The sequence below is a fragment of the Eschrichtius robustus genome, chromosome 2, assembly GCF_028021215.1.
Source record: "Eschrichtius robustus isolate mEscRob2 chromosome 2, mEscRob2.pri, whole genome shotgun sequence".
Taxonomy (NCBI): Eukaryota; Metazoa; Chordata; class Mammalia; order Artiodactyla; family Eschrichtiidae; genus Eschrichtius; species Eschrichtius robustus.
In genome coordinates, this window is record NC_090825.1 from 148,012,664 (window position 1) to 148,025,314 (window position 12,651).

Here is a 12,651-nt window from a genome sequence, read left to right on the forward strand (position 1 = left end):
AACATGTTAACAGAAATAACATTTTTAAGGAAAATAACTATCTTTTCCAATACAAAACAAAAAAATGTTGCAAAAAGAGTGACATTGTGTTACATTTTTGCAACATTCCTTCATGTCTGGTTTAGTAGAAGGCAAATGGATTCTTACAATGCTTCTGCATTCAGTCTGTTGCAATATGATGTTTTGGAAGAAAAGGAAGCAAAGGAAGAAAATTCAACCTCACACAGATTGGTAGTTAGAAAAGAGAGGACTTGGTGGACCCCCTGGGAGAGTCTCAGGGACTCCCCAGCAGTCCTGGGACCACGCTACCCAAAGTCTGGTTTATTTCCCGCAGGAGACTTCAAATGCCTTGAAAGCAGAGAATATTTCTTCATTCAGAGGGTCACTGAATCCTAGTTCCTGGCCTTCTCCACAATTTTCACTTGGAACATGTGATAAAATGTTTTGGACAGCCTGACTGATAGAGGGAGCTATTGGCCAATACTAGCCCACAAATATAATACCGAGATTAAAGACTTTTCTCTCTCACAGAGGCTGAAACAGATTTCGACAGATCTGGTGTCTGAACAGCCACATCCCTGTGCTCCCCAACATCTGCTTCTCAGAGAGGCTGCCAAGAAGGCAAGGCAAAAGTTAGACTTACCAAGATCAACTTAAAAATATCTGCATTTATTTTAAAAAGGAGAAAAAAATTTACAATAGCCAAAAAAGTGGAAGCAACCCAACTATCCAGCCACGGATGAATGGAGAAACAAAATGTGGTACATACATACAGTTGAATATTATTCAGCCTTAAAAAGGATGGAAATTCTGATACATGCTACAACATGGATGAATCTAGAGGACATTATGCTAAGTGAAATAAGCCAGTCACAAAAAGACAAATGTTCTATGATTCCACTTATATCAGGTATCTTGAGTAGTCAAGCTTATAGAAACAGAAAGTAGGATGGTGGTTGCCAGGGGCGGGGGGAGGAGAGAATGGGGATTTGTTTAGTGGGTATGAAAATGTTCTGGAGATCAGGTGTACAACAGTGTGAATATACTTAACACTATTGGACTGTACACTTAAAAATGATAAAGGTAAGTTTTATGTTATGTATATTTATTTTGCCACGATTAGAAATAAGTTTTTAAAAAAAGAAATGGGAAGAAAGAGCAAACTTTTTTCTCTAATTTAGTCCTGGCTGATTTCACCCTTTTTTTAAAAAATTTATTTATTTATTTATGGCTGTGTTGGGTCTTAGTTTCTGTGCGAGGGCTTTCTCTAGTTGCGGCAAGCGGGGGCCACTCTTCAGTGCGGTGCGCGGGCCTCTCACTATCGCGGCCTCTCTTGTTGCCGAGCACAGGCTCCAGACGCGCAGCCTCAGTAATTGTGGCTCACGGGCCCAGTTGCTCCGCGGCATGTGGGATCTTCCCAGACCAGGGCTCAAACCCGTGTCCCCTGCATTAGCAGGCAGACTCTCAACTACTGCGCCACCAGGGAAGCCCTTCACCCTTTCTTAACTATTCAATTCAGTTGTACAAGTGTTTATTGAGCACATTCTATGTATAAAGTGCTTCTAAGGAACAAAGATCAGTTAAACAGTGCCCTCTAATCATAATCAAGGAGTTTGCCCTCTAGTAGAGGGTTGGTTAATTTATGCATACAAACAAGTAGAAGGCCACAAGACATGCAATAACAGAATGAAAATAGGTCTTGGTGAAGGTGATGCCTGGACTGGAACTTAAGGACAATAGAATTTCTGTTGAGACTGAGTTGTTGCGGGGGGCAGGATGAGCACAAAGGAGACCAACTAGTTTCCTGCCTTGTCCTTCAGGTAAAGGCTTGGAATCGGGTTTCAAGAGATATTAAAGATCTTTGGTCCAATTTCCCATTTAATCCAGGAATCCATTCTAGTTGAATGAAGAAAGAAATCAGGAGGCAATTCCAGGTAAGGAAATGTGACTATTGCAGGGAAACCATGGTCCAGGGTAAAGCACATTGGATTGGTTTATAGATTTGCTTTCCCATCTTGCTTCTGCCTGAGAGCTCTGTCAACCTCTCTGAGACTGGGTTCCTCTGTTCCAAGGTTGTCACATACTACAACGAACATATGTGAAAATCCTTGGCAAGCATTTGAAACTCCATGTTACCTTCTCCTTACTATTCTGGCTAATTTCTACTCCTCTTTCAAGGCTCAGCTCAGGACTGGCTGGGATGGAAAGGTTGTGCACTATGGTCCACTCTACCTTCACACTGCATTGAGTGGCCTGCTCACAAGTCCATCTCACCAGCCTGTGAACTCCCTGAGGGGAGGCGGTGTCTGTTTGATTTCTGTAACCCCCAAACTTGGCACAGTGCACAAGTCATTCAGTAGGTAAGTAGCTAAGAGCACTGGCCTTGAAAATCACACCGTCAAAGGTTAAATCCTGGCTCTGCAACTTAGTAGCTATGTGACTCTGGCCAAGATCCTTAACGTCCTCCCTGGGCCTCAGTTTCTTCAACGGCAAAGTGGGGATAATAATGAAAACGACTTCATAGGCTGTCGTGAGGTGTTGAAAACAAACTCAAGCACTTAAAGCTCATGGCCCAGTGCCTGAACAGAAACTTACTATTAAGTTCTTTATATGTTTGTTGCATAAGAAGATAAAGCTGTAAATAACTACACTCTTTTCTTAAAAGGGTCACCTTCGTATCAGAAAACTTTGCTGAGCCCCTGGTGACTTACCCCTACCTCTGGGGCTCTGGAGTGACTGACGTCCCTCAAAGGAGCAGGAGTCCCAAGACCGGCCGGGGGGGAGGGGGCGGGCGGGGCTCTGTCTCCCGGTCCCTGGCGGGGCGGAGTCCGGCGCGAGGTCACGTGGGGTGCGGGAGGCGGGTCTTTGCGCGCGCAGGTCACGCGGCCGGTGTTGACACTTCCGGGTGGGACCGCAGGGAGGCGGCGGGGTAGGGGCTGGCACCTCCCGCAGCAGCCATGGCGTATACCGGCCTCACCGTGCCTCTCATCGTGATGAGCGTGTTCTGGGGCTTCGTCGGCTTCCTGGTGCCCTGGTTCATCCCTAAGGGTCCCAACCGGGGGTAAGTGGGCCAGGCCCGCCTGGGGAGGGACGCGCGGTGAGGACCCGCAGAGCCGGGAGGGGGAGGAGGCGACCCCGCACCGGTCGGAGACCTTGCCCGGGTGATCCTGCCCTCCAATCAGGCCCCGACCCCCGTGCAGCCCCCCGACTTCCTTATCGCAGCAGCCTCAGTGTCTCCCGGCCTGAGCGTGAGGAGGGTGACTTCCGGCGGACCCTCCTTGGGAAGGAGTTGTAGGGGAATTTTTTCTCATCACGTCTCTGTGTGGGGAGGCTGCAGTCGGAAATGGGTTTATACCGACTCAAGGAGAAGTTGGGGTTCGTCCCTAGACGGCTGTCTATGAGGCCTCGTTTGCCTAAACTTTAAAGGAATGGATAAAATAAATAAAACAGAAATTGATCTCTCTGCCTCACAGGCTGTCGCAGTTGCACAGGACAGCTTGTGCAACAACGTTGAGCCCAGGCCTTGCATCTAGTGGGCGCCAGGATCTAGCTGGGGCTTGATCTAGAGCGAGATTAATTACCAAAGAGTCGGAGATATTGTTTAGAAACCCCTGCGTCATACCTTTCCAAGGGCTCTCCAGCCCTTGTATATGAGTGTAACAAGCTCTTAGAATAATTGGTTAAGAAAGACTTTTTTCCCTCAGACTTCTTTGTTAAATAGAGCTTTATCTGTTTTGTAAGTAAACTTTTTTTTTTATTGTAGTATGAAACAGAGTCTTATCTTCAAAGGGGCTTTGGAACACCCTCTTTCTAGTTCCTCTTTGCCTTTTAGTCATTTTTTCTCAGCGGCAAGATCATGTGGGGTGAAACTTAGACTGAAGTCACAGATTTGGGGGAACAGCATCTCTTGTTTTATTCTTTGAAACGAATTGGTGGCTTCACAGTGCTCTGCGTGCATAGTAGGCATTCAATAAAGAGTTATTGAGTGGATAAGTCTATTGCCTTTATTAAAGGAAAGAAAATGCTATTACTTCCTTAATGTTTTGTGACCTGAACCCCTTTTGCTCTCTGGAATAAACTGTGTTAGACCTGTTACTTCCATCGAGCTTACAAGTAAATCATAATTTGTTTAAAAAGGAAAAATGGTAGATGAATTTCTATTATTTCATTGTATTAGGTTCCTCCTCCCCACCCCACCCCTAGCATCAGTTGTATAGGGTCATCTTTCCAGCCTGTAATAGATGATTTAGAGTGTCCGAATTCTGGGGTTATTAAAACAATTTGTATTAACCAAATTTAATTCCTTGGACTTGTTTCTCCTACTGGAATTAGAGAACAACATAGTACTCCTTTGTTGTGTTTCTGTCTTCAGCTGTTTCATTACCCACTGTCTGCCTTTCCAGCCTTCATACTCAGAAAGCATTTATTAATGTTCTGGTAGTGTTGACCACTCCTTTCTTGAAGACCCCCATTTGGGGCCCACTATGCCCAGCCTTGGGTCTTGATGGCACTGCTGTTACCCAGGGTAATGAAACGCCTCCAGTGGTCCATGGGCTACTCAGTTTCTAGCCCTAGCGTCACTATTCAGGTTTGACCTGCTAGTGATATGTTATCTGGATCTAATTCATAGCCTCCACCTCAGTCCTTGTATTTCCTGCTCTTGGCAGGATTGAGCAGGTCTTAAAACACTAGGTGTCTCCTAGGAGTTACTGTATTACACTTTGAGAAACACTGCTCCCAGCTGGATGATCCCTATGACCTTGGATAGTTTAGTTAACTTTTCCATGTTCCCGTTTCCTCATTGTAAAATGGAAATATTAGTACTAAATTAGTATTAGTTCCCCTTTACCTTCTGAAAAGACTGCAAGTGATTTTTTTTTTTTTTAAATACACGAAGGAGCTGAATTGATTCAAGGATTACAGTGAATTTTTAACGCGGGAGAGCATTTCTGATTTGAAGGATTAAAAACATCTTCATTAAGGAGATAAGTAAAGGTGCTGTGTGAGAAGGGAAGAAAGGAGACTTTGCTGTTAAATCCTCTTCTCTGAGACCCCTACACATCAGAATGCAGAAACCTGGGTGATTAGGAGGTTTTCAGGACCTCATGAAGCTGGGGGAAAAAGGGAGCAAAAGGGAAAAAACTCTTCTGAATCTGTGTATAACATAAAGCAAGCCTCTTATTCTCATCGTTTCTACAACTGAAAAAGGGCTGGATAAAATGAAGTCTGTACCTGGAGTACTGGTTCCTGACCATTCCTATTTTTCATGATTTCCCATTCTCCTCTTTAGGAATCCACAGATTCTCTAAAAGCTTCAGATTTTTTCACAGTGGCTCCCTTAGCAGTAGTTGTGGGGGAGGGAATGGGGACAGAGTGCAGGGAATAGTGTTACAGTTCAGTCAGCTCCAATTTTTTCAGACATAACATTTTTGAACATTCAGAAAAAGAGTAGTATAGGTGTTGTATAACACCACCTAGATTCAATAATGCTAACATATTCATATTTGCTTTATATTTGCTTTGTCTATGCATCCAGGTGTGCATACATAAATACATAATTTTGCTGAATCATTTGAAGGTAAATTGCAGTCACTATGACACTTCACCCCTAAACTCTTCAGCAGGCAATAACTTAGAAGAAGCACATTAGGAACTGATATTTTAATGAAGCACATTAGGAACTGATATCTTAATTAAAATTTTTTTTTTCTTTTCTTTTTGGCTGCATTGCGCCAAGCGGCTTGCGGGATCTTAGTTCCCTTACCAGGGATCGAACCCGCACAGTGGAAGCGCGGAGTCCTAGCCACTGGACCACCAGGGAATTCCCATGAGGGAGCTTTTGATATCGAACTATTAATCAAGTAGTACAAAGGGGCCTCAGCTGTTTCCGTTCTCTGAGATGGTCTTTTGGGGAAGAGAAAGACTGAGGGAGGGATTCCAGGTTGGGGCAGGGGAATGGAAGAAGATGAGCAGAAGCTTGGAATGGAGAATAATAAACATGATGTGTAACCCCCAATACCTATTTATATATGTACTATAAGGTACATGTTTTGAAGAATGTGCCTTCAGGATATATCCAGAGTCTGACCAGTTCTCACTACAGGCACTGCTACCACACTGGTCCATTGGTGCAATTCCCCACTAACTGGTTTTTCTACTTTTCCTTTTGCTTTCTCTTCCCTAGTCTATTTCCACCCTGCGGAGAGATCCTATTAGAATTTGGGTCAGATTTTGTCAGTCCTCTCCTCAAATCCCTCCAAAATAGCTTCCCTTTTCCTTTCAGAGGCTACCAGATACCTCTGACCTCACTTCCTACCAGGCTCTCCTTGCTCAGCTCAGCCACACCGGCCTCTGTCCTCTTTGAAGGCCTGATACCCTCTCACCAGGAACCTTTGCTTTGCTAAACTTCAGGAGTTTTCATCCCTTTTGTTCACTCCTCTCTCCCCAGAGCCTGGTGCATACAAGTCACTCTGAATCTGTTGAATGAATGAATGGACAAGCCAATGTATTAACTACAGAAAATATATGCACACACACAGAATTTCTAAAGGATGAGTTAAACATAATATATATAGGAGTTCAGATATTTGCTCCCTGCCTTCTAGGAAATAGTCTTTCTTACTCTATGGGGTGTGGAGACCCCCTCTTTGGAAATCACGCCTGTGGATGATGGGGGGGGCACTGAAAGGTGATAAGCTGCAGAGTGATGTAATGAAAGGAATATTTTAGAAAGGTTAACCCAAGGTGATTGTAGGAATGAATGAAAGATTGTATGGATAGAATGAAAGGGAAGGAAGAAAGTTTTGAATCTGCCAGCAGTTAGCCAGGCAAACCTGATGAGTTTTGATTTTATCGATGGGAATAGAAAGGAAAAAAATCCACATAAGGTGAGCTGCTTCAAAGGACTAATCCACAGTATTTGGTGACTGTGAAGGTGCAGGGGAGGCATGAGTGAAAAGATGACAGATTGGAGGGGTGGGTCAGATGGGTGGAAATGGCAGAGCTTCTCTGGAGTAGGAGATTTAGATTTGGAAAGAGAAATGGGAAAAGAATATCATGAATTCAATTTTTAAATGTTGAAATTCAGCTGATCAGAGATCCAGTTTTAACTGTTTTTCAGACAGGAATGGAGATGGGGAGAGGTCAAGGCTAGAAAGTCATACTTTTGTAACAGGGAAGAGCTAAGTCGGACTCCACGTTGGATCTGTTTCTTCGACTTTAACCTTTGCTTTTCATTGCTTTTGTTATTATAATCATACATAATGGCCTGCCTCAGGGAACCCTGTCCCTCTGCTAGCCCTGCTCACCTGTGAATGGCTGCAAAAAAGAAGAAACTAACACATCCCCTCACCGAGGCTGGTCATTCCAGGAGATGTTTTGCAAGACTGATGGCCCTTTTACTTTACTTCCTCACCGCCTCTCCCTCTCTGTTCTGCCTTTTTACTTTACTTCCTCACCGCCTCTCCCTCTCTGATTCTATAAAAGAAACTGGCATCCAGACCCAGAGAAGATGGCTTTTCGGAGACACCAGTCTGCCATCTTCTCGGTCTGCTGGCTTTCCGAGTAAAGTCGTATCCCTTGCCTCAACACCTCGTCTCTGACTCATTGGCCTGTTGTGTGGTGAGCAGAGCAAGCTTGGACTCAGTAACATTTTTAGCAGTATAGTGTCATTTCATTGCAGAGAATACTACCAAATAGGGCAGTTACTTGGATGTCAAAGCTAATTACCACTACAGCCTTTTGTGTTCAGTTTCAGATGGGTTTGGATTAGACCCCTAAACTGTGGCATCAGTACACATTCCCTTAAATACAAATGTTAATGACTTCCGTAGAATTCTGCCGTGTGCACCCCAGGGCACCCTGCTGTCTACTGGTGTTTGAACAGATTCAGATGCATTTTCCTGGTGTGCAATCCTTGCCAGGTTTGATCACCTGGGAAGGGAACTTAAACCTCCTGCAAAGTCTGTATAATTTGCTAGTTATCTAATGCTTGCACTTTTTTTTTCTCCAGAGTTATCATCACCATGTTGGTGACCTGTTCCGTTTGCTGCTATCTCTTGTAAGTAGTTTTTTCCTAAAACAATAAGCAGTTATTCCTGGTATTTATCATATGTGTGAATAAAAGTTAAATAAGTGGAGCATGATTGTCATGAAACTTTACATTTTTGTTTCACTGGGGCTTGTTCCTGGTGTAACATCTAGAAATAGTATCCTAAGATTGAAAAGAACACTTTTCCTATGTTCAGTATATTTACCTAAGAACTGTACAGATGCTCAGTTCTTCTGGCAATACAAGTGTAATTTATTTGGTACAAATTTCAATCATACAATTAGCCAGAAGTTGTCATTGTACTGCTTTATATTTTACTACTGTGAAGTATTTGAGCCTACTCATTTCACTTAAATATCTCACTATGAAGCCAATAAAGCCATTCTTTATTATTTATTTATTTATTTTTGTCTGCGTTGGGTCTTCATTGCTGTGCGTGGACTTTCTCTAGTTGTGGCGAGTCGGGGCTTCTCTTGTTGCAGAGCACGGGCTCTAGGCACATGGGCTTCCGTAGTTGTGGTACATGGGCTCAGTAGTTGTGGTTCATGGGCTGTAGAGCACATGCTCAGTAGTTGTGGCGCACGGGCTTAGTTGTTCCGCGGCATGTGGGATCTTCCTGGACCAGGGCTCGAACCCGTGTCCCCTGCATTGGCAGGCAGATTCTTTTTTTTTTAAATTTATTTATTTATTTATTTATGGCTGTGTTGGGTCTTAGTTTCTGTGCGAGGGCTTTCTCCAGTTGCGGCAAGCGGGGGCCTCTCTTCATCGCGGTGCGCGGGCCTCTCACTGTCGCGGCCTCTCCCGTTGCAGAGCACAGGCTCCAGATGCGCAGGCACAGTATCTGTGGCTCACGGGCTTAGTTGCTCCGCGGCATGTGGGATCTTCCCAGACCAGGGCTCGAACCCGTGTCCCCTGCATTGGCAGGCAGATTCTTAACCACTGCGCCACCAGGGAAGTCCTGCCATTCTTTACTATAACTTTTGTTTATCTCATGAATAGACGTTGAGCTAGAATTGTGATTGAGTAGAGTAAGGGTAATTTTTTTAAGCAATTCATTATACACTGTATCAAAGTATGATAATAATTGGCATCTGTTCAAATAGATTATATAAACTTGAATGAAAGCTTTAGGATATGTGAGGTGATTTCTCAGCATATATTTTTGGAATACTGTTAAAAATGGCAAAACTGCATTTGAACTATTATTTTTTTAAAATTAATTAATTTATTTATTTTTGGCTGCATTGGGTCTTCATTACTGCACGGGCTTTCTCTAGTTGTGGCGAGCAGGCACTTCTCTTGTTGCAGAGCACGGGCTCTAGGCGTGCAGGCTTCAGTAGTTGTGGCTCGTGGGCTCTAGAGTACAGGCTCAGTAGTTGTGGCGCACAGGCTTAGTTGCTCCGTGGCATGTGGGATCTTCCTGGATCAGGGCTCGAACCCGTGTCCCCTGCATTGGCAGGTGGATTCTTAACCACTGTGCTACCAAGGAAGTCCCAGTTGAACTATTTCTTTCTTTTTTTTTTTAATTGAGATATATTTCACATACCATAGAATCTATCCTTTTAGGGATTGCTTGTTAAGAGTTTAGAACCAGCAATTCTCTTTTCTTAAAGAGAGCTTGCTAGCTTCCTGAGACTTCCTTATATGGAAAGTATTGGTGATGGCCAGCTCTTGCTTAGTGCCCACATGTGGTAGGAAACAGCATTCTAATCCTGTGATGAAAGGCCGTGGCTCTGAATCTATAAATTTCTTGTATCCTGGGACTTTTGCACTAAGGTTTTTCAAAGAGGTTTGTGGGTATGAGCCAATTCTGGTTGTTGGCATAGATCAAAATCTGCCCCTGACAAAGAGTTATTACCATGAATTTTGGCTATCTGGCCATTCGGTCCCTTGCTTCAGTGCAACTTGAAGTGTTTAAAGCTGAATCATACATATAGCACTATAGAAGTTTGGCTAAATGATGATGATGTTGTTTGACTGCCTCGATACGAGTGCTTATATGATGAGACTATATGCAGTTGGCTTGTTTAGTCTTTTCTTTTTAGTTAGAAAGGTAAAGAGGCTTTTTCAGGTCATAGCTCAGCCCCCAGAATGGAAGTCTGACAGGTAGCGAATAGAGGGCATTTTTATCCTAGCTGTGTTTAGCCCTAAAGAGTAAATGAGAAGAAGTACATGCATCATCAAGAATTCCTCGTTTAAGTAGGGGTGACTGAGTACCAGCCTATCCTACCGAATCTCCTCTAGAAATTCCAGCAAGGGAGCTCTTAATCAATCCAGGAGCCAAGGAGTGGTCCTGTAATTGAAAAAGCCTTTGTTTTCATTCCTTTGATCTCTGCTGCATGAGCAGTAAGGTTAGTGGTGGGTTCTTAAAAAAAAAAAAAAAAGACAAAATTATTGCGCAGAGGAATGACTTGAGATTAAACCAAGATGAGGTTAAAATGTTTTGTGACTTTCTGGTCCTCCATCGTCTTTGAGATCTGGTTAACTTTCCTGTTATTCTCTTTTTTTTAAGTTTTCTTTTTTTTTTAAATAAATTTATTTATTTATTTATTTTTGGCTGTGTTGGGTCTTCGTTGCTGTGTGCGGGCTTTCTCTAGTTGTGGTGAGCGGGAGCCACTCTTCGTTGCGGTGCATGGGCTTCTCATTGTCATGGCTTCTCTTGTTGCGGAGCACGGGCTCTAGGCACGTGGGCTTCAGTAGTTGTGGCACGTGGGCTCAGTAGTTGTGGCTTGTGGGCTCTAGAGCGCAGACTCAGGAGTTGTGGCGCATGGGCTTAGTTGCTCCGCGGCATGTGGGATGTTCCCGGACCAGGGCTCGAACCCGTGTCCCCTGCAGTGGCAGGCGGATTCTTAACCACTGCTTCACCAGGGAAGCCCCTGATATTGTCTTTAAAACAGGCAGGAGACCTGTCAGTCTCACGCCTCCTATCTTCATTTTCAAGTATAAAATAAAATAATTGGACTTGGTTGGAAATTATGTCACTTTGAGTCTTAGTAACTTAGTTGAGGACAGTCTGTGAGCCCTTACCTCTTGCTGTCTAGCTTTTTTCCTTTGTCCCAATGTGCTGGTGACTGCTCTATTGACAGTGGGTCAGTACTGTCATCAATGTATTAATAAAGTTAGTTAGTACACAGTGTTCCAACATTAAATGCTTCTGGAGGCCATTTTATGGGGAAATGAGCTGGGTGGTATAGACTTTATGCAATTGTTTTTTTCTTTTGTTTCTTTGAAACCTGATCATATATCCTATTTAGCAAAATATCTGCCTGAAGCATACAGGTGGAATTCAAATCCCAAGTATTTCACATACCTTATTCCACAAAGGGGTGGGATTCTGTAATAAATTTAATTTGAAATTCAAAGGACACTTTACTGTTTGGCACTAGTACATATAGTTTTTTGAAAATACCTCATTTGCAATAAGACACCCCCAAAGAAACTAGATTTCCTAAACAAAGTCATGTTTTGAAATACATTCATAGACTTTTGAATTGCCTTCTCTTTGTGGCATTTTTTCCCTCCTTCCAGTTTGTTCTAGTTCAAGGTTAGATTCCGCCAGCCGAACCTTGTTTGAGCTCTGAATAAATCAGGATCTCTGCCAGTACAACCAGCTTGTGTTGCTAGTTCAGCACAGTAAAGTCTGAATGCTCTACATCTGGTTTCCTCTCTAAGGCACAAGATCACTTTTGTTTCTTAAGCATACAGGCCTTTTAGTTACTATTCTATACTTTCTCTTGGTCTTTGGTTAGTTGTTAATGTCGGGTTATGTTGTAGCTTACCCAGAGTTACAAAACTCACATCCTAGGGGTAAATTAGAAATTTAGTGTCGTATTGTGAAGGTACAATTGCTTCTTGGAAAACATGCTGTATCTTTAGCACTTGACTAATTGTAAATCTTACCAGCAGAGTGATATAGGAAAAGAAATGTTGACTAGGAGACCAGGAGACCTTGGTTCTGCTAGGCTGAATAATATTTGGCCTGATTATGTTGTAGTGTGGTTTGGTAAATTTTTAAATAAGATGCTGTGTGTGAAAACTTATAACAAAGGATAAGAAAAATGTAGTATTATCAGTGATTTTTAAAAATAAGTTATTTTAATTCAAAGAACTATATGTTACTTGTAAGCACAGTTTGCTTACATTGCCTTTGTAGCATTTATTTTATTGGGCCTTACTAGAGTTCATTCACTCAACTTATTTATTGTTAATAATAATATATACTAATAATACTATAATGAGCCTACTGTGTACCAGGCACTGGATATATAGCAGAAATATTCTGCCTGCCCTCTTTTTTTTTTTAAATAAATTAATTTATATTTTTAATTTATTTTTGGCTGCATTGGATCTTTGCTGCTGCGCGTGGGCTTTCTCTAGTTGTGGTGAGCAGGGGGCTACTCTTCGTTGTGGTGCGCAGGCTTCTCATTGCGGTGGTTTCTCTTGTGGCGGAGCGCGGGCTCTAGGCACGCAGGCTTCAGTAGTTGCGGCACGCGGGCTCAGTAGTTGTGGCTCGCGGGCTCAGTAGTTGTGGCGCACGGGCTTAGTTGCTCTGCGGCATGTGGGATCTTCCCAGACCAGGGCTCGAACCCATGTCCCCTGCA

At 43.2% G+C, this 12,651-nt stretch overlaps 1 protein-coding gene across 1 annotated transcript in view; it reads left to right on the forward strand.

The window, feature by feature from the left end:
- The first annotated feature begins 2,882 nt into the window (after window positions 1-2,882).
- The window catches only part of ATP6V0E1 (ATPase H+ transporting V0 subunit e1), a 35,684-nt gene continuing 25,915 nt past the window's right edge, over window positions 2,883-12,651 (forward strand). Inside the window, exons 1-2 of the mRNA XM_068536370.1 lie at window positions 2,883-3,061; window positions 8,012-8,059. Of these exons, the coding sequence (XP_068392471.1) occupies window positions 2,958-3,061; window positions 8,012-8,059 (152 nt within the window). The 5' untranslated portion in view covers window positions 2,883-2,957. The remainder of the gene's footprint in view (window positions 3,062-8,011; window positions 8,060-12,651) is intronic.